This window comes from Eriocheir sinensis, chromosome 8 (assembly GCF_024679095.1).
Source record: "Eriocheir sinensis breed Jianghai 21 chromosome 8, ASM2467909v1, whole genome shotgun sequence".
Classification (NCBI taxonomy): domain Eukaryota; kingdom Metazoa; phylum Arthropoda; class Malacostraca; order Decapoda; family Varunidae; genus Eriocheir; species Eriocheir sinensis.
The window spans coordinates 3,441,696-3,461,433 of record NC_066516.1 but is presented as its reverse complement, the minus strand read 5'-3'; the positions used below and the strand labels follow the sequence as shown (position 1 = coordinate 3,461,433).

The 19,738-nt window shown below is 44.0% G+C and overlaps 1 protein-coding gene across 4 annotated transcripts in view; it reads left to right on the top strand.

Moving 5' to 3' along the window:
• The first annotated feature begins 2,268 nt into the window (after positions 1–2,268).
• The window catches only part of LOC126995383 (uncharacterized), a 28,650-nt gene continuing 11,180 nt past the window's right edge, over positions 2,269–19,738 (top strand). The window contains exons 1-4 of one of the 4 annotated variants that reach the window (XM_050854885.1): positions 2,269–2,422; positions 11,979–12,068; positions 14,084–14,223; positions 16,556–16,736. In XM_050854885.1, coding sequence (XP_050710842.1) covers positions 11,994–12,068; positions 14,084–14,223; positions 16,556–16,736 — 396 coding nt within the window. In that variant the 5' untranslated portion in view covers positions 2,269–2,422; positions 11,979–11,993. Of the gene's footprint in view, positions 2,423–2,527; positions 2,670–2,784; positions 2,825–7,371; positions 7,397–11,978; positions 12,069–14,083; positions 14,224–16,555; positions 16,737–19,738 lie in introns of those variants that run through there. The other 3 variants (XM_050854886.1, XM_050854888.1, XM_050854887.1) reach the window with 3 other exon arrangements.

The following is a 19,738-nucleotide window of genomic DNA, read 5'->3' as shown; positions in this document are numbered from 1 at the left end:
GTGAAAGTAGATATACAAATTGAAATTATTATGCGGCTATAAAAGAACCAGTTAGAAAATAGGTTGGCGCGGATATGACGTACTGATCAGCTGTCCTAAACCTAAGTGATTCTACATTAATCAGATGGGTCAAAAACGTTGCATTTCTACTCTTTAGTTAATATTAAGTTGAAGGAAGTGACGGTCGAGCTTGTTTTTTGAAGGAGTCAATCGTGTTACACTGGACCACTGACAGTGGGAGCTTATTCCATTCTCGCACTACAACATCGGTGAAGAAAATTTGGTGCAGTCTGAATTTACTTGTCTACATTTGAGTTTTATGCCATTGTTCCTCGTACGCAAAGTGTCGTCGATCATAAACAATGTTGATCTGTCTACATTCGTGAAACCATTAAGTATTTTAAAACATTCGATCAGTTTTCCTCGGAGGCGACGTTTCTCAAGAGAGAACATGTTAGGTGAAAAGCCTTTTTTCGGAATATTTGGTGCGCACGGAAGGGATCATTTGTGTTGCCCGACGCTGAACACCTAATTTAGCAATGTCCTTTGCATGGTGGGGAGACCAAAACTGTACCGCATATTCCAAGTGGGGTCTGACTAAACTATTGAAGAGTGGAAGTTTTACATTTTTATTCTTGAATAAAAAGTTTCTTTTAATGAAGCCCAACATTCTGTTCGCTTTATTTGCTGCATCGATGCATTGCTGTGAGAATTTGAGGTTTGACGCGATTTAGACCAAGTCCTTAACGCATTGAACGCTTTTGAGTTTAACTCCGCGCATTTCGTAATCGAACTTCTTATTCCTTGTTCCAACTTAAAGGACCAGCACTTGTCTATGTTAAAGGGCATCTTCCATCTATCCGACCAAGCTGAATTTTGTGCAAATCCTCTTGGAGGCTTTGCCTGTCTTCGTCAATGTGAACCGAGTTACCAATTTTGTGTCGTCTGCAAATTTACTAATGCGATTATTGAGTCCAACATCCATGGACATCGTTGATGTAAATAATGAAGAGCATTGGGCCAAGAACCGAGCCCTGAGGGACGCCGCTAGTGACCGGCGCCCACTCCGAGTTAAATCCGTCAATCACCACTCTTTGCTGTTGCTCAACCAATTCGCGATCCATTGGTGTACTTGACCGTCAATACCTATTTGCTTTAATTTGTAAAGTAATTTATGATGTGGGACTTTATCAAACGCTTTCTGGAAATCAAAATAGACTACGTCCAGTGATTTGGTTACGTCATAAACTGTGGTGACCCCTATATTATAGGGGTCACCACAATTTAGAGTTTAAATTCTCCCTATGGCCCCAGCTAGAAGTGAAGGGGATATAGTAGCCTTTGTATTATATATTTTCTGAGATATGGCCTGTTTCAAATTATCACCCTGATTCCCGGCCCCCTCCTTCCCTGTGCATATATATAAGCAGCAAAATGTATTCATCATGCGGATCTATAGGGATCGAATGTCAGATATTTGTGGGGCTATTTTCTCTCATCATATTAATTTTTAATTATAGTAGGACCTATAGCCTACATGCAGTTCTCTTTCAATTATAAAACTAAAAAGGTAATTAGGGTATAAAATTAATTGGAAGCATTATGCATATGGAGAGAGAGAGAGAGAGAGAGAGAGAGAGAGAGAGAGAGAGAGAGAGAGAGAGAGAAAAAAAAAGAAACAAACAGATATATATATATATATATATATATATATATATATATATAGAGAGAGAGAGAGAGAGAGAGAGAGAGAGAGAGAGAGAGAGAGAGAGAGAGAGAGAGAGAGAGAGAGAGAGAGAGAGAGAGAGAGAGAGAGAGAGAGAGAGAGAGAGAGAGAGAGAGAGAGAGAGAGAAGGGAAGAAGAATGAGAGCGCATGAGAAAGGGAGAGAAGAGGAATTCATAAAAGTGATGACTAAAGAGATGGAGAGATTAAGAGAGAGAGAGAGAGAGAGAGAGAGAGAGAGAGAGAGAGAGAGAGAGAGAGAGAGAGAGAGAGAGAGAGGAAGGAGATGAAGAGAGGAAGGGAGAAAGAGAGAGAGAGCTAAAGAGGAAGAGGAAGAAAGCAAGGGGCGTATCCGTAATAGGAAAATAATGCATGGGGCTTCCCAGTTCACGAGGTCTTGCCGCCATAATCCAACACCACATCTTAATATAATAACCAACCCCAGCAGGCCTATTAGTGTCATCCATTACCCCTTCCACGGAAAGGCACAACCAATAGCCTTTACCAAGCGTACACCCATAATTCCACTAACCAGGCATAATAAACGTGTATTTCAATGGGATATTCAAGCGCTATATGGCAGCTCGCTTTCCTGGAAACAGCTGGCTGACGAATGGTGGTGCAAAGCCTGACTTGAGAGAAACGAAGTCATTTATACTGTGAAGAGCCTGAAAACTACTGATTGTGTGTTAAAGAAGGTAATTACTGAGGCTTGTAGTGGTGTCATGGTGCCGTAGCCAAGACAAGAGTATCACTGAAGCCTTTATTTATTTAAGTTGTGAGTTGAAGTATTGTTGAAGTCTTGTGGTTGATTACTGATTAGTGTATAAACGTGTCCAGCCGAAGGAGTCCCGTTATCCGTGTTGAGGCTCTTTAAAACACTGTAGAATAAGAGGCAGGAGGAGGAGAGGCTCTTTCCCCTTGAGTAGGACGCCGAGGAGACAGGTGACAGTTTGAGGGTTAATGGTAATCTATAATAATCCTTGTTGAGTAATCCTAAGGTAATCGTTGAGGTGCTTCCGTAGCCCGAGGAGTCGAGAGTAATCCTTGGCCCAGACACCAACAGTCCAACACACCTTTTTCAGACGCCGAGGAGACCGGTGAGAGTTTGAGGGCAAATGGTAATCTATAATAATCCGTGTTGAGTAATAATGACGTGATCGTTGAGGTGCTTCCGTAGCCCAAGGAGTCGAGAGTAATCCTTGGGCCAGACACCAAGCTTTTTCACTCATAAGGGGGATGCCGAGGAGATAGGTGATAGTTTGAGTATTAATGGTAATCTATAATAATCCTTGTTGAGTAATCCTGAAGTGATCGTTGAGGTGGGGGGTGGGGTCGCACTTCGTCAGGGACAATCTTAAATGTGTCATTAACAACTCAATCAAGGTAGTTAGCAGTAGAATCCCTCTGGGTAGAAACAATTAATAGGTAGGAAGGAGAAGCTTGTCATCGGAGTACTTTACAGACCGTCCAACCTTACCAGGGACAGTAGCCAACCCCTTTTACAGGAAATTAGTAGGGCGTCAAGATATAGAAATGTGTGTGTAATTGGGGATTTCAATTATAGGAACATAGAGTGGGATACTTTATCCAGAGACCAAGAGGCACAGGATTTGTTAGATGTGATACAGGATAGTTTCCTTAAACAGTTAATTAGAACACCAACGAGGGAAGAAAATATTTTGGATTTGTTAACTAATAGAGAGGACATAATAAGCAATATTAAGGTTGGGGATTCATTAGGTAACAGTGATCATAAGGAAATTAGATTTAATATCAAATGGGAGGATAGAGTCAGCAGTAACAGCACATTAATACCTGACTTCAGGAAGGCAGACTACGAGGGGTTAAGAAAGCAGCTGCAGAGGCTTAGGGGAGTGAGATCAGAAGTAGGTCAGGACCCAGAGCAGGGAGGGGCATTAATTTCTGGTAAGGTCACTAGTTAGGTCAGTAGCTTGGAGGGTGAGTACAATAGTCTGGTCAGGGAGATTAAACTAGGACAGAAACAGTTTATACCTCACAGGGAAGTCAGGTCAACAGGTAATTACCCACGATGGATGACAGACAGGCTAAAAACTGAAATAGGAAGGAAAAGAGGACTATATGTTTGAATCAAAAGGGGGGGAAACTCACCTAAGGGATAGTTACAACGATTTAGCTAGAACAGTAAAAAAGAACACGCGTATGGCAAAACGTAATTATGAGATTAGAATTGCCAGGGAAGCAAAGACCAATCCAAAGGGCTTCTTTCAGCTTTATAAGACCAAGGTTAGGGATAAGATAGGGCCGCTTAAGTCAGGAGAAACGCTGATTGATAGAGATGAGGAAATGAGCGAGGCTTTAAATAGATATTTCTTAACTGTATTTACCAAAGAAAGATTAGATGATATACCTCAGGGAGAATAGATCTACAGGGGAGAAGAAGTAGAAGGATTAACCGACATCAACATGAGTAGGGAGCTCGTGATTAGACAGACAGAAAGACTTAAAGTCACCAAGGCACTAGGGCCAGATGAACTATTCCCCAGGGTAATAAAGGAATGTGAAACTGAAATAAGTGGGCAGTTAACAGAAGTATTTAGGAAGTCGCTAGACACGGGTGGTGCCTATTTCATGGAGGCAGGCACACATTATTCAAATATTTAAGAAGGGAAACAAATCTTCTGTGGAAAACTATAGGCCGATTAGTTTGACGTCAGTTATAGGTAAAATGATTGAGTCAATAATAGCTGATAGTATTAGGGACCATATTGACAGACAATTTAATTCACGACTCACAGCATGGGTTTATTAAAGGTAAGTTGTGCCTCACTAATCTTTTATCCTTTTACAATAGAGTATACGAGGCAGCTGACAATAATGAGAGCTATGATGTTGTTTATCTTGATTTTAGTAAGGCCTTCAATAAGGTACCTCACCAGAGACTGTTGAATAAAGTCAGGGCTCATGGGATAAGAGGGAAGGTATTTGATTGGATTAAGGCGTGGATTAGCAACAGGAAACGGAGGGTTACCATTAACGCTAAAAAATCCAAATGGGGTAATGTTACCTGTGGGGTTCCTCAAGGTTCAGTTTTAGGCCTGCTTTTATTCATTATCTACATCAGTGACATAGACAATGGGATAACTAGTGACATAGGTAAATTTGCAGATGACACCAAAATAGGATGCACTATTAGGACAGGGGAGGATGCTAGAGTACTGCAATAGGATCTCAACAAACTATCAGCTTGGTCAGAAAAATGGCAGATGAATTTTAACATCACCAAGTGTAGTGTACTTAGTGTAGGAACATGCAACCCATTACACGGGTATAGTTTAGACTCCACAGCGATAGACAGGTCTGAGTGTGAAAGGGATCTGGGAGTGTTAGTGAACTTTGACCTAAAACTAAGGAAGCAATGTATTAGTGCAAGGAATAGGGCTAACAGGGTATTAGGCTTCTCCTGAAATGGATCAAGAGCTTCCTGTCAGGACGGTACCACAGGGTCACTATCAGGACCTTCCACTCTGAATGGCTTCCTGTGCACAGCGGCGTTCCCCAAGGGACAGTTCTGGGCCCAGTGCTGTTCATCGTGTACATCAATGACCTGACCAGTCATCTGGAATCCAGCGTGAGCCTCTTTGCTGATGACGCCAAGATATACCGCACCATCCAGACACCTGAGGACCTTGCAATTCTGCAGAGGGACATGGCACGGCTGGATGATTGGAGCGCAAAGTGGCTGTTAACTTTTAACTCCGAGAAATGCAAAACAATGCACGTTGGCCGACTCAATCCTCAACAACACTACCAGCTCGGCAACAAGACCCTTCAAAAGTCATCCAAAGAAAAAGATCTCGGAGTCACAATTTCCAACGACCTCAAACCAGCCACTCACATAGCCACTATAGCGGCCAAAGCAAACAGCCGCCTTTGGCGTCATCAACAGGAACATTGTGGTTCTCACCAGAAAGATCCTCCTCCCACTCTACCTAGCCCTGGTCCGCCCGATCCTGATTACGGCGCCCAAGTGTGGTCCCCACACCAGATAGGAGACATTCAGACCCTAGAAAAGGTGCAGAGGAGGCGACAAAGCTGGTCCTGAACTGTCCCACCTTCCATATGAAGAAAGGTGCAGCCAACTCGGTATCCAGACACTCAAGGACAGAAGAAGCGGGGGACATGATAGAGACCTATAAGCTCCTGCACGGCTTTGAAGATGTCCTCACACCAAATTCTTCCACCTTAACACCAATAACCTCAGGGACACAGCCTTAAATTAGTGAGACCACCACTGGACAACCACCACCAAGGAAATTGGTTTGCGATTAGAACCATCGACCACTGGAACGCCCTCCCTGAGAGCGTAGTAACAGCCCCCACGATAGCCACTTTTAAAGCACGATATGACAGACACATAAACAGACCCTAACACTGGCTGACTTGACATAGAGGTGGGGATCACTACAAGAAGTTCTCTTCTTATTTCCCCACTACCATTTCATAGGTAAGCATTTCATAGGTAAGCATTAACAGGACAGTAACCAACAGGAGTGCAGAGGTCATCCTCAGACTCTATTTAGCGTCAGTTAGGTCACACTTAGATTATGCTGTCCAGTTTTGGTGCCCACATTACAGAATGGACATCAACTTGCTAGAATCAGTTCAGAGGAGGATGACCTAGATGATTCAGGGGCTGAGGAACCTCCCATATCAAAATAGGCTGAAACATCTAAACTTACATTCACTAGAGAGACGAAGAGTGCGGGGAGATCTGATAGAAGTATTCAAATGGGTCAAGGGTTACAACAATGGCGATATAAGTAAAGTACTGAGAATTAGTCGGCACGATAGAACACGCAGTGATGGATTTAAATTAGAAGAGTATAGATTTAGGAGAGATATAGGCAAACATTGGTTTAGTAATAGGGTGGTGGGGGAATGGAATAGACTCAGCAATCACATAGTTAGTGTAGGGACGATAGCTTGTTTTAAGAGTAGACTGGATAACTACATGGACGAGGATGACAGGTGGCAGTGAGGTGTGGGTGCAGTAAGGTGACGGGGTACTGGAGCGTACACCCGTACCGAAGGTAAACGAGGATCAAGCCTCTACCTGTAAGCCCTGAAACTACACCTCACCCATCGTGAGTAATGGGGGGGATTCTGGAGCTGCCCTGTGTAGGCCACTTGGCCTCTTGCAGTTTCCCTCTGTTCTTATGTTCTTATGTGTTTCCGTAGCCCAAGGAGTCGAGAGTAATCCTTGGCCCAGACACCAACACTCAGCTTTTTCACTCTTAACCCTTTCATTGCTAAACGCTTGCAGCGGGCGTTAGGCGTATTTGCTGGTGGCGCTAAACCCTCGCAGCGAGCTCCAGCCGCACTCTAATCTCCCGCTTATGAGTGTTCCAACACTAATTCTCACAACACAGGATTGCCAGTTGAGCGGGTTCTTCACTAAATTTGGTGGAAAATCATATCAGCCCAGTGCGGCAAATCTACGGACGAGTAACTGGGGTGGATGTTCTTGCCCAATATAGTGGCATTTTTGCATAGCTTCACCTATCACCTGACTGATTCTTTGACCAAATAGTTGTAAATATTGCAGTTGGCAATTCTCCCTTGCCAGAGTCTGAAAAAGAGATGTCCGCAGTTACCTCAATATGGCTGATCATCCCGCACGCACAGACGTAAGTGTTAACATTCAACACTCCCTGAACATGCATGTACGTTCACAAGAGAGGCATACATAACCGACTCCTAAAGATTTGGACCTCTTCTTTCCAGTGGTGTCTTTGGTTTTTAGCTGTGATGAATAGTTTTTGAGATACAGAGGTTAAAAGAACCTCCCCATTGGGCTCCCTGACTGCGCCTGAGGGGATTGTCACATCCAGACTGCGCACAAGGAAAGGGTTAAGGGGGACGCCGAGGAGACAGGTGACAGTTTGAGGGTAAATGGTAATCTATAATAATCCTTGTTGAGTAATCCTGAAGTGATCATTGAGGTGTTTCCGTAGCCTAAGGAGTTGAGAGTAATCCTTGGCCCAGACACCAACACTCAGCTTTTTCACTCTTAACCCATAAACTGCACAATTAAGACTCGGGAATAGCTCCTGGGTGCGCAATAAATGGCAAAACAATAACCTGGTGGAAAACAATTTTTAGTATTACAACACCCAAGAGAGACATGTTGAGCACCAAATAGTGCAAAAAAAAAAAAAAGATAATAATTCACTTAATGTGGCAATGATGGCACGATAAAGGTTGCGGATATGAGGCAACCTTGGGAGCGCTGGTAGTGACGGGGTAGATAGGACGGTGGCAGAGGGAAGATGACACACGGCACAGTCACGTCTGAACATTCTCTTGCCACTAATTATTCATTTCAGTTACAACAAACAAAATATATCACAGGAAACATCACTGTCAATTTTGATAATCAACCTCTTGTGCATCATTATCAAGAGGCCAGTCATTAGTCACACCAGCAAAATTTCTGTCAAAGTTATGAAAGTCTGGCACAAAGTCTGATCCATCAGACAAGACGAATGGAGTACATGTTGTCTCGCGTCTCTGAGGCTCCTGTTCTCCCTCTGCCTCCCTCTACTCTCCCATCCCAGCTGACACCCATCCCTCACTCAGTTCATTAGCTGAGTCTTCTCCTTTACCCCCACTGTCGTTTTCCTCATCATTCTGCCACTCTGGATCATCAGACAGAGATGACAGTGATTCATCAGGGTCTACTAGCATTGGTAAAAATTTTGTTGGCGTCAGTGGCTGAGTAGGCTGCCTGGTAGCGCATCTGTGACCTTGAGGGCCAGAAACATGCTTACACTTGCTATGCTTCCTCAGACCAGCTGAATCTGATGGCTGAAGACAATCTGAATCACTGTTACTTTCAGATTTGTCTTTACAATCTTTCTCTTTACCAGTACTTTCTTTTTACCAACTCCCATGCCTCCCCCACGGTCATGACCACAGGAGCTATGGGGGTGGTTAGCATCAGTAGATGACATACTTCTACTCTCCATGACTGCTAAAGAGTAACTAATATGATGATGGTGACAACATGGTGCGAAAGAGGGTTCATGTAGCCACACGAGGTTCATTGGAATATACTTTGGCATCGCAGGAAATATAAATACCCACCTTGGAACATGTGTCATCTTAAGATGTCTGGCACAGTCTAGCTCATAGCATCTTAAGATGTCTGGCGCAGTTTACGGGTCTTCGCTCTAATTTTCATTCTGTGGAACATCATCTCTCCTCCTCTAAACCTCACCTTCTCTTCCTTACCAAAACACAGGTTTCTGAGGCTACTGACAGCAATCTCTACTCTGTTCCCTCCTACTATCTCTATCCTAAATTTCAATCCAAAGCTGGATGTTGCGCCTACGTGCGCAACGACATCACTTGCTCTCGTGCCCACGACCTTGACTCCTCTGAATTTTACACCATCTGGCTAAGACTTCATTGTCATTCTATTACTAAATACATCTGTGCTGTTTATCTCTCACCTAACTCTACCAACTATGTAAAATTCTTTGACTATTTGAACTCTAAAGTGGAGCACATCTTGACCCACTCTCCCTTCGCTGAAATCTCCATCCTAGGAGATTTCAATGTTCACCACCAGCTTTGGCTTTCATCCTCTTTCACTGACCATCCTGGTGAACAAGCCTACAACTTTGCTATCCTCAATGACCTAGAGCAGTTGGTCCAGCACCCTACACGTATTCCTGACCGTCTTGGAGATCAGCCCAACATTCTAGACCTCTTCCTTACCTCAAACCCTTCTGCTTATTCTGTCAAACTGTTCTCTCCGTTGGGCTCCTCCGATCACAATCTTATTTCTGCATCTGTCCTATCGCTCCTGTACATCCTCTGGACCCACCGAAGAGGCGATGCTTCTGGCATTTTGCTTCAGCTCGGTGGGACGACCTGAGGATGTACTTTTCCAATTTCCCGTGGAATGATTATTGCTTCCAGGATAGAGACCCCTCTGTGTGTGCTCAGCGCATCACAGAGGTGATTGTCTCTGGAATGGAGGCATACATTCCTCGTTCTTTCTCTACTCCTCACGCTAAAAAGCCTTGGTTTAATCACGCTTGTTCTCGTGCTGTCAGTGATAGAGAGGTAGCTCACAAAAGGTACCAGAGCCTTCAAACTAATGCTAATTATGAACTTTACATTTCTGCCCGAAATCGTGCCAAATCTATTCTCCGACTAACCAAAAATTCTTTCATTAATAGAAAATGTCAAAACCTTGCTTTCTCTAACTCTTCCCGTGACTTCTGGCATCTAACCAAAAACATCTCCTCCAACTTCACTTCTTCATCTTTCCCTCAACTCCTCAATCCTGACGGCAACACTGCCGTCTCATCTATCTCTAAGGCTGAACTCTTCTCTCAAACTTTTTCTAAAAACTCCACTCTGGACGATTCTGGGCATATTCCTCCTACTCATCTCAACTCCTTTATGCCTGTTATAAAGATTCTTCAAAATGATGTTTTCTATGCCCTCTCTGGCCTTAATCCTCAGAAGGCTTATGGACCTGATGGAGTGCCTCCTATTGTCCTTAAAAACTGTGCCTCCGTGCTGTCACCCTGCCTGGTCAAACTCTTTCGCCTCTGCCTGTCAACATCTACCTTTCCTTCTTGCTGGAAGTATGCCTTCATACAGCCTGTGCCTAAGAAGGGTGACCGCTCCAATCCCTCAAACTACCGTCCTATAGCTTTACTTTCTTGTCTATAAAGCTTTTGAATCAATCCTTAACCGGAAGATTCAAAAGCACCTTTCCACTTCTGACCTTGTATCTGATCGCCAGTATGGGTTCCGCAAGGGGCGTTCTACTGGTGATCTCCTAGCCTTCTTAACTGACTCTTGGTCTTCCTCTCTTAGCCGTTTCGGTGAAACTTTTGCTATTGCGCTGGACATATCAAAAGCTTTTGATAGGGTCTGGCACAAATCTTTGCTTTCTAAACTACCCTCCTACGGTTTCTATCCTTCTCTCTGTACCTTTATCTCCAGTTTCCTTTCTGACCGTTCTATTTCTGCCGTGGTAGACGGTCACTGTTCTTCCCCTAAATCTATTAACAGTGGTGTCCCACAGGGTTCTGTCCTATCTCCCACTCTTTTTCTGTTGTTCATTGATGATCTTCTTTCCAAAACGAATTGTCCTATCCATTCCTACGCCGATGATTCCACTCTGCATTACTCAACTTCTTTTAATAGAAGACCCACCCTTCAGGAACTTAACGACTCAAGGCTGGAGGCTGTAGAATGCTTAGCCTCAGACCTTACTATTATTTCCGATTGGGGCAAGAAGAACCTGGTGTCCTTCAACGCCTCAAAAACACAGTTTCTCCACCTATCCACTCGACACAATCTTCCAAACAACTATCCCCTATTGTTTAACAACACCCAGCTATCACCTTCCTCAACACTAAACATCCTCGGTCTATCCTTAACTCAAAATCTCAACTGGAAACTTCATATTTCATCTCTTACTAAATCAGCTTCCTTGAGGCTGGGCGTTCTGTACCGTCTCCGCCAGTTCTTCTCCCCTGCACAGTTGCTGTCCATATACAGGGGCCTTGTCTGCCCTCGTATGGAGTATGCATCTCATGTGTGGGGGGGCTCCACTCACATAGCTCTTCTGGACAGAGTGGAGGCTAAGGCTCTTCGTCTCATCAGCTCTCCTCCTCATACTGAGAGTCTTCTACCTCTTAAATTCCGCCGCAATGTTGCCTCTCTTTCTATCTTCTATCGATATTTACAAGATGACTGCTCTTCTGAACTTGCTAACTGCATGCCTCCCCCTCCCTTGGCCCGCTGCACTCGACTTTCTACTCATGCTCATCCCTATACTGTCCAAACCCCTTATGCAAGAGTTAACCAGCATCTTCACTCTTTCATCCCTCACGCTGGTAAACTCTGGAACAATCTTCCTTCATCTGTATTTCCTCCTGCCTACGACTTGAACTCTTTCAAGAGGAGGGTATCAGGACACCTCTCCTCCCGAAACTGACTTATCTTTCGGCCACCTCTTTGGATTCTTTTTAGGAGGGTCGTGTAGCGGGCTTTTTTTTTATTAATGTTTACTTTTTTGTGCCCTTGAGCTGTCTCCTTTGCTGTAAAAAAAAAAAAAAAAAAAAAAAAATATTTATTTTAACAGGCATCAAAGCTTGTTGTAGAACATAAGGAGTCTGCAAGAGATCGGTAGTCCTATGCAAGGGAGCTCATGTAATAAACAGCCTGATATTCTTGCAGGTGTAGCTGAGCAGGATGGCATCACCGTCTGTTGGAGGCAGACCCACCTGTGTGTCCTGGCTGGTGCTGTTCTCCTATGCTGTGCTTCTGGTGAGTTCCCTGATGCATCTTTCCAACCTCTCTATGGGTATGTGGTTCCTGAGTGAAGACACTATGCTGTAGCTCTGAAACTAACTATAGGGTGTTCAGGAAAATATTCTTAATGTTATTCCCACTCAAAATTACCCTCGCAGACATTACTCAAACCTAACCTAATCTAGCCTTAAGTAATCTGACCTGTTCAAGGGTGCGTATACATCCCAGTAAAGAGATCGGGAAAACGCTTCCATGTCACATTACCCAAACCTAACCTAACCTAAGGTAATGTGACCTGTTTAAGAGTGGGTGTGACATCCCAGTAGAGGGATTGGGATAACTCTTCCCTGACATATTACCCAAACCTAACGCTACGGTTACACTAGTCACTGTTACCATTGGGCTGGACGATTTTGCCTGGGCTGGAAGCCAGCCGTAGGCCTGGTTTACAACGCAAGTGGTCACACAGAAGCCTGCCCAGCCCAGCCGCCTGCGCTCTTCCGAGAAGCCCAGATGTAAACAAAACACGACAACCATAGGTATGAGAAGCGAGGAGGACTGCGCTAATATTGTTGAGGCCCTCCAAGAGGCTCTATATAGCCTCTTGTGGCCATGAAATTGATTTTTCTAGGGATACCATGGTGACTTCGTTGGCGTTGGCATGACGAAGGCCTGTGTTTGTTTACATCTGATTTCCAAGTCAAGCGAGTGTGAAGGCGCTGTGTTTTATTAATTTGTGTGCCGTTAGTGTTCATTAATTATACAGGAAAACTAATAATTTCATTATATGATAATATAATATTAATATAGTTTATTATACAGGATAATTTGGTTTTAGTTGCTATGCTTGAATACTACAGTATTTCAATACCTCTGCTGCGCCCTACCGTTGCCAGATTGGCGTACTCAGAGCATAGTATTTATCGGTTTCTGACGCCTAACTATTGCCAAGAAACATCAGGAATTAAGTATTTTAACGATAATTATAAGTGAATCTCCTTATTGGGGTCCACGAGACAGTTTTTGAGTCGAAAATCGGTAAATATAAGAGGCTGAGTAAGACAATCTGGCAACATTGCACGGTGTGCCCAGCCATACCACTGGGAGAACAATATGATCCAGCGCGTCCACTCAAATTTACCTGGGCTGGGCGTTTTGGCTGGGCTGGGTGCCCAGCCCAAAATTGCCCAGCCTGTAGCATTAAAAAAAAAAAAAAAAAAAAAAAGCTTCAGATGCCCAGGGGTAGCAATGACTAGTATAACTGCAGCTTAACCTAACCTAACCTAAAATAATCTGACCTGTTCAAGAATGGACAAAACTCAGTAGAGAGATCATAAAAAATGCTTCCCTGATACATTACCCAAACCTAACCTAACCTACAGTAATCTGACCTGTTCAAGAGTGAGTGCGACATCCCAGTAGAGTGGGAAAATGCTTCCCTGATACATACCCACCCAGTCAGCTTTTTAGCCTACCTAGTGATAGCTTAACCCCTTGACTGGATTTCCTACAAGAAGACATTACTAAGCTACAGAAAGGGAACAAAAGTGGCTGCTACAATTCAATGAAGAAAAATGTAAAGTTCTGCATAACTTGAAAATAGGCATAACTCGAAAAGTAGACATTTGCAACGGAAATGAGGTACAAAATCATGCAATTCACCTCATTTATCACCAGAAAAAACATGAACCACATAAGAAAATCATTGGTTGGGTGAAACTGTAAATTGGGCAACTGCAGTTGCCCATAGCCCCAATGGTTGGACACTGCCTTGAAAAGCAGCACACATGACGCCGACGGTAGGTAAACGCGACCCGTACATGTCAAAGCACTGCGAAACTCGGGGTGGTAATGCGTGAAAGTCGGGAGGGTAAGAATTTAGGACTAAGCGCTAAACTCGAGGATCGCGAAACTCGAGAGGGTACTGTACTTCTTTGTTTTGTCTTCTCTTTTCTGTTTAACATCCTTATCTTCCCTCATGGGGCTGGATGGACTATGTGTCTGCTCTAAATTCCACATCTGTCTCCCAGTTCATTGGATTGGTGGGCCTGTGGTTGTGGGGCATCAACTTCGGGTACCAGGAAGCATCACCGCCAACACCACCACCTGAGAACATCACTGCCACCACCACCACCACCCCACCTCCCTCAGCAAACAGCTACTACTATAGGTGAGTGAGCACTTTGGATGATCAGTCAAGGCGGTGCTTAGGGAGTGCCGTCAACCCCTGTCTTCTGGAGTTCAATGTTCCTGATTTTTCTCAGTCAGTCACTCCTGATATCAAGACACCTATCCACCTGAAATTGACCTCTCTTCTGGCCACTCTTTACTTTTGTCTATTATGGAAGTGGTGAGTAGTGGGCTATTTTTTTCTCTGCACTTTTTTGTTGCCCTTGAGCTGTCTCGTTTGCTGTAAAAAAAAAAGGGGGGGGGGGTGGCAAATGCAGGGGGGTAGTGCTCTATAGTCTTGGTTATAAGTCCATAAGAGACCCAACAACTACTCATGGTGTGCGCTTTGTCATTCCTGAGGTAGACAATGACATTCCTGAGGTAGACAATGACTAATCTTTAGGCTTATTGTATTGGGTGTATTTTTAGATGCATGCTACTTTTGCAAGGTATTGAATTGATGTATTCCTTTGTTAAACCTACCCTAGCTCTAAGCAGGGGCAGGAGTAAAAGTTTCCAGGATACAGGTAACTCTCGATTTATGCGAGTGTTGCGTTCTTGGAGAGGTCGCGTAATTCAAAAACAATGTAAATCAAACAAGAGGTAGGTTTCTGTTGAAAAATAAATACCGTAATTTTCGGCGTATAGCGCGCATTTTTTCACATAAAAAATGCCTGAAAGTTTAGCCCTGAGCGTTATATGCTGGATGTACAAATTTTTATTTCTTCTTTGGGATGTTTTTAAGGGTCTGTTTTTCGTCTTATCCGATAACAATGGCAAACTTACCTTTATTATTGTTTATAATCCTTCATAGCCCGTAGCTGTCCTATAATATGTTACCATAGAATACAGGGCGATCTAATAACTACTATACAAAGACTAAATCGGTGGAAGATCGTCCATGCCTTGCTGTTATCCCGTTTTTCCGTCGGGCGCCATTTGTATGATCTTGATCTTGATGTCACAGGTGGCTTAAGATTGTATGACTAAGGAGCAGTACAAGCTACATAAAAAATCTTATTGGAAAAAAATGTCCATGTGTTCATTATTAATTATGAATATTAGTGAGAATAATGGGGTGAATATGATATCAGAAACTGTACATCATGAGTCTTGTACGAGGAGTTATTTCACGCAATCCCAGCCCGGCCGCCATTTGCATTGTTTACAAACCACACAACCACACCCACACAACAAATAGCTGCATGCCGCGTGTCACCAGAACCGAGATATCCACTCGGGCACTCATTCTCAGCCTCTCTCATGTGAGGAAGAAATGAGACACACCATGAGGGCTGGCTAGTATTGGTACCGGTACGAGCAGTCTGGTACCGGTACCATACCAGATTAGTACCGTTAGTACGGTACTAAGCGTGGCAGCGAGGGTACTGCCAGGGTAAAATAAAGCATACCGGTATTCTCGACCACGAAGTTATGCAGGGAAGATGACGTCGCTTTGTGGGGAGAATGCTGCAGTGCCACATAACCGATTTCTCTCAACTAATCGTGTCAATATCCTTTATCCCAAATTAGATAAAGAGTATAATAAATAAAAGTATTGGCATTTATAAATTTGCAACTTATAATACACTATAATTATTAGCTATAAACTTAACAGGACGAAGGTATTTACGCCAGTACGGCATGCGTGCATTGAGCCTGGAATATGAGAAAACGGGTTTAAATCTGGGGGGACATTTATATACTTGTAGTTCCTCTAACTAACGTCTTATATAATATATAGCATCCACCTCTTCTTGGCTTCATCAGTATTAGGGAATGAGTGAAAATGCACTCTATTTTCTTTCCCATTTGTAGCATTTGATTTGCAGCCGCGTACTGCACACGTTTGCACCATTGCGCTGACCACCGGGTACCGACCGCTTTTCATGTCTCGAGTCAACTGTCGCCAAATGAGACACTGTACCCTTATATATGCGTGACGTCACTTTGTGGGGTGCGCCAATTTCACTCGTTTTCGTTTCTGGTAAGAATACCCTGTATGCTTTATTTTACCCTGGGTACTGTATTGTTGTTCAAGTGGCGCGCGGGAAGAACTGAGCTCAGCTGTGTGGCCGTGTGAGTCCAGTTGCGTGAGACATCTGGTGGCCACTCCATAAAATATCGCGTATAAGTGAAAAAAACGCCTAAATTAAACATTTATTTGGATTTTTGGACCTGCGTTATTTAAAAAACGCGTAAACCAAACTCACGTAAATCGAGAGTTACCTGTATTACCTTTAATATAAGTAGTATGTTCCTATGAGTGAGGCTTTTGCTGGAGTATCAGGTAATGGGAGGTGGCCACTCACACACAGCCTCACTGTTTCCAGAGAGAGGCATGATGAGGTCCCCCAGGCATACAAGGACTATGTGGACCAGACCACAATCTTTGCCCAGCTGACCATCGATGCAAGGTTCTACTTGGCGCCGCTCTGCCTGGTCTGCCTGGTGGTGGGTGGCTTCATGCTGCTGGTCGGCCTCTGCTCCAGGCGGCTCTTTGGCTCAACCTGTGTGAGTGTCTCGCTGAACTTAACTGTTGCTGTGAACATGGTGGCAGGAGTGAAACCAAGAGATTTTAATCAAGTGATTATATATATATATATATATATATATATATATATATATATATATATATATATCTATATATAGAGAGAGAGAGAGAGAGAGAGAGAGAGAGAGAGAGAGAGAGAGAGAGAGAGAGAGAGACCCTCCCAAGTTTGCTATTGCTTCATTCCAGAGTATAGCGCTAAACTCGCAGATCGCGAAACTCAGGGTATTGAAAACACTGAAAAAGTGCTTATTTGTTCCGGCCCATGGAGAAGCTGACTTTTTTTCCCACTTTACTCCCTTGTTATCTCAAAATACGTACTGTGTAAAAAGGAAGAAAATGTGAAGAGAATACGGGTCGTTTTGAAGCTGCAGCTGAAGGCGGCTGGCTGCCTCACGATTGCCTGACAGTTCTGAATGCACGCTTGTGATTGGCCGAGTCCGATGACGTCTCCACCAGTTCTCCCCTCCACAGTTGCTATCCATATACAGGGGCCTTGTCTGCCCTCGTATGGAGTATGCATCTCACGTGTGGTGGGGCTCCACTCATACAGCTCTTCTGGACAGAGTGGAGTCTAAGGCTCTTCATCTCATCAGCTCTCCTCTTACTGGTAGTCTTCTACCTCTTAAATTCCGTCGCGATGTTGCCTCTCTTTCTATCTTCTATCGATATTTTTACGCTGACTGCTCTTCTGAACTTGCTAACTGCATGCCTCCCCCCCTCCCGTGCCCTCGCCTCACTCGACTTTCTGATCAAGCTCATCCCTATACTGTCCAAACCTCTTATGCAAAAGTTAACCAGCATCTTCACTCTTTCATCCCTCACACTGGTAAACTCTGGAACGATCTTCCCTCATCTGTATTTCCTCCTGCCTACGACTTGAACTCTTTCAAGAGGAGGGTATCAGGACACCTCTCCTCCCGAAATTGATTTCTCTTGTTGGCCACTCTATTCAGGAGCAGTAAGTAGCGGGCATTTTTTTCCATTATTGTTTTCTTTTTTTTTACGCCGTTGCACTGTCTCCTGCTGTAAAAAAAAAAAAAAAAAAAAGTACCACAATGAGTTCCACGAAGCTAGACAAGTTTGGAGTAACCAGGTTGAGCAGGTCTTGGACTTGAGTCTTATCCAAGCATAGCCACTCCATTATCATGTCTTGGCCCTCATTGCTAAGTTCTCGTGGTGACTGGTGCGCCGCGGCGGTGTTGTGTGTTGTGTTTACTGTTCACGACGTGCCTCAGCTCCCACGTGTGGCACATATTCTTCTTCTTGTGACCTGTATGGTCATGTCCTTCTCTCTTCTGCATATTCATACTTTCCTGGGTAGGCAGTGGCTGAGTGGTTAGTGCGCTGGGCTCACATTCACCATGGACAACATGGACAACGTCGGTTCGAATCCCCACGCTACCACCTGGGATCTTTCAGTCACCGCCAAGTGGCCTAAGACTACCCACATGCTGTCCTGCAGACCACCCATCAACCCGGACTCTAGAAGAAACAGTCCTGTGAATCAAGAATGAGTTCCGGAGGGCAGCATGAGCCAAACATAACTGGCGTCACTATAAAAAATTGCCTGCGCCACGACGGGCTTGGGCCGACCATCTGGCCCATGAAGAAAGCCTACCGGTGCAATAGGCAGTGTGAAGGACAGGGCACAGGTGTAGTTAGGTGGAGGGGATGCCAGATCAAGTCCCTCGTTAGGCCTGGTATCCCTCAGCTTCCCTGGGTGCGTGGCGAGATAAACACTAGAGTGGCTTTTACATTTAATTGCCTCCTCAACACCCACACACTCGGGAGAAGTGTAGTATTCCCGGTGTAGCGTCGCCCAGCATCAACAGAGTCCCGGTTGGAGAGGGCCAGGGGCCACTGGCAGGGTGGTGATGCGGCGGCGAGACGGTGTTGTGACGTCGGAGTTGGAAGGGCCCAGGGGCCACAAGTAGGATGGAGATGAGGCAGCGAGATGAAGCCATGACGTCCGATGAGGAGGAGAGCAATGACGGGGGCAGCAGACTGGCAGGGCTCGTGTCAGCCACAACCTCGCTCGGCGGTGAGCAGAATGGGAGGCCGGTAAAGGTGTTAACGCCGGCTGAGTCCCAGGGTAGTCTCCCTCACACCTCTACGCCGGTCCTCCACATCACGTTCCTTCGAACCCTTGGAGGTATGGAGCAGGGTTCGAAGCGCGTTACCGCGGCCTTTGAGAGGATTAGCAGGGCTCATAGTGCACCTTGCTGAGGTGAAACAAGGGTAAATAAGTAGTCTTCCCTCACAGGCAGGGATGCTTCACACTATTCATTATTTAAATCAATCAAAATTATACCTTCACCATATACCGCATAAGGGTAACTTTTGGGCATTTTCTAAGTGAATAAAAGTGCGCGTTACACACCGCAAAATACTGTATATTTTATTCTGGGGACATCTGGGAACTATTGTGTCAAATGAAGTTGTTTTGCTTGTTGGTTTCATACCAGTAACAATAACCCCTAGGCCTACCAAAACCTAATCATTGGCATATAAGACTCAGGGTAGTTTTTCAAATCTTCTTTTTAGAAAAAAGTGCGCCATATGCCAGGAAATATGGTACATATATATATATATATATAAATATATATATATATATATATATATATATATATATATATATATATATATATATATATATATATATATATATATATATATATATATATATATATATATATATATATATATATATATATATATATATATATATATATATAAATATATATATATATATATATATATATATATATACAGTAAAACCCCGATTATCCGAAATGGAAGGGGGGAAGCCTCTTTCGGATAAGCCGATTTTTCGGATAATCCGGATTTATGGCCGCCATTTTGATCGCCGCCAGTTTGATCGTCGGCATTGTGGCGTTGCGACTGCCGCAGACTGAAGATGTAAACAATGAAACCAAACAAACACACGCTACGCTAAACAAAG